At 26.8% G+C, this 785-nt stretch overlaps 1 protein-coding gene across 1 annotated transcript; it reads right to left on the reverse strand.

Moving 5' to 3' along the window:
- Positions 1-103: 103 nt before the first annotated feature.
- Positions 104-703, reverse strand: Chro.70077 (hypothetical protein). The annotated part of the gene is made up of 1 exon (XM_659752.1): positions 104-703. One exon carries the CDS (start codon positions 701-703, stop codon positions 104-106), a length of 600 nt encoding a protein of 199 aa, XP_664844.1.
- Positions 704-785: the final 82 nt, after the last annotated feature.

Consider the following 785-nt stretch of genomic DNA (forward strand, 5'->3'; position numbering starts at 1 on the left):
CCGCCAAAAAAAAAAAACTGGAATCAATGATACAGCTTTAAAAAAATCATAAAATTTAAATCTTTATATTTGGTATATAAAAAATAAAGTATTTACCATTAAATCAATTGATATCAAAACTTGTCTTTGAATAGTAAAAATTAGATAGTACTAGCCTATCCTTTTCATTAATAGATGATACTTTACCATCTTTTTTTTTCTTTTTTTTGCCTTTGTCTTTACTGTCATTCTTTATCTTATCATTTGTGAGCATTTTTGTTGGCTCTTGAATTTTAATAGAAGCTCCACGCTTTTGAAATAGTTCAGCAAGCATATGACCTTGATACTTGAGTTCCCAAAAATTATTAAAATCAAAATAATGATTTCCACCAAATTCTTCTGGAATATACTTTCTATCTATAAAATGAGAAAGGGCATCAAAGTCCGTAATTGAATCCAGTGGCTCAAATACTTTGTTGATTATTTGAATTTTCCTTTTTATCTTTTTTTTTGTAAGTAATGCTAATTTTATTGAAAGTTTAATCAATCTATTTGGTTTAAAAATTAAAACTTGACCCATTTTTATTGGAAAATTCTTTTTAAGTAATTGGATAATTCGAGTGCAATATTCAATCCTAAAATCGCCAAATCCAATCTTCGAGGCATTAATAAGAACACTTATCCCGTTTCTTTCTGCTGCATAATCATGAGGATTTTCTATCATTATTAGTTCTAAAACAAAAACAAATAAAAGTATTAAATCATCAACTGTTTGTAATCTAGGATCATGATGGTGAAGATTCACT

Source organism: Cryptosporidium hominis (genome assembly GCF_000006425.1).
Source record: "Cryptosporidium hominis TU502 chromosome 7 CHRO017013, whole genome shotgun sequence".
NCBI classification, from domain to species: domain Eukaryota; phylum Apicomplexa; class Conoidasida; order Eucoccidiorida; family Cryptosporidiidae; genus Cryptosporidium; species Cryptosporidium hominis.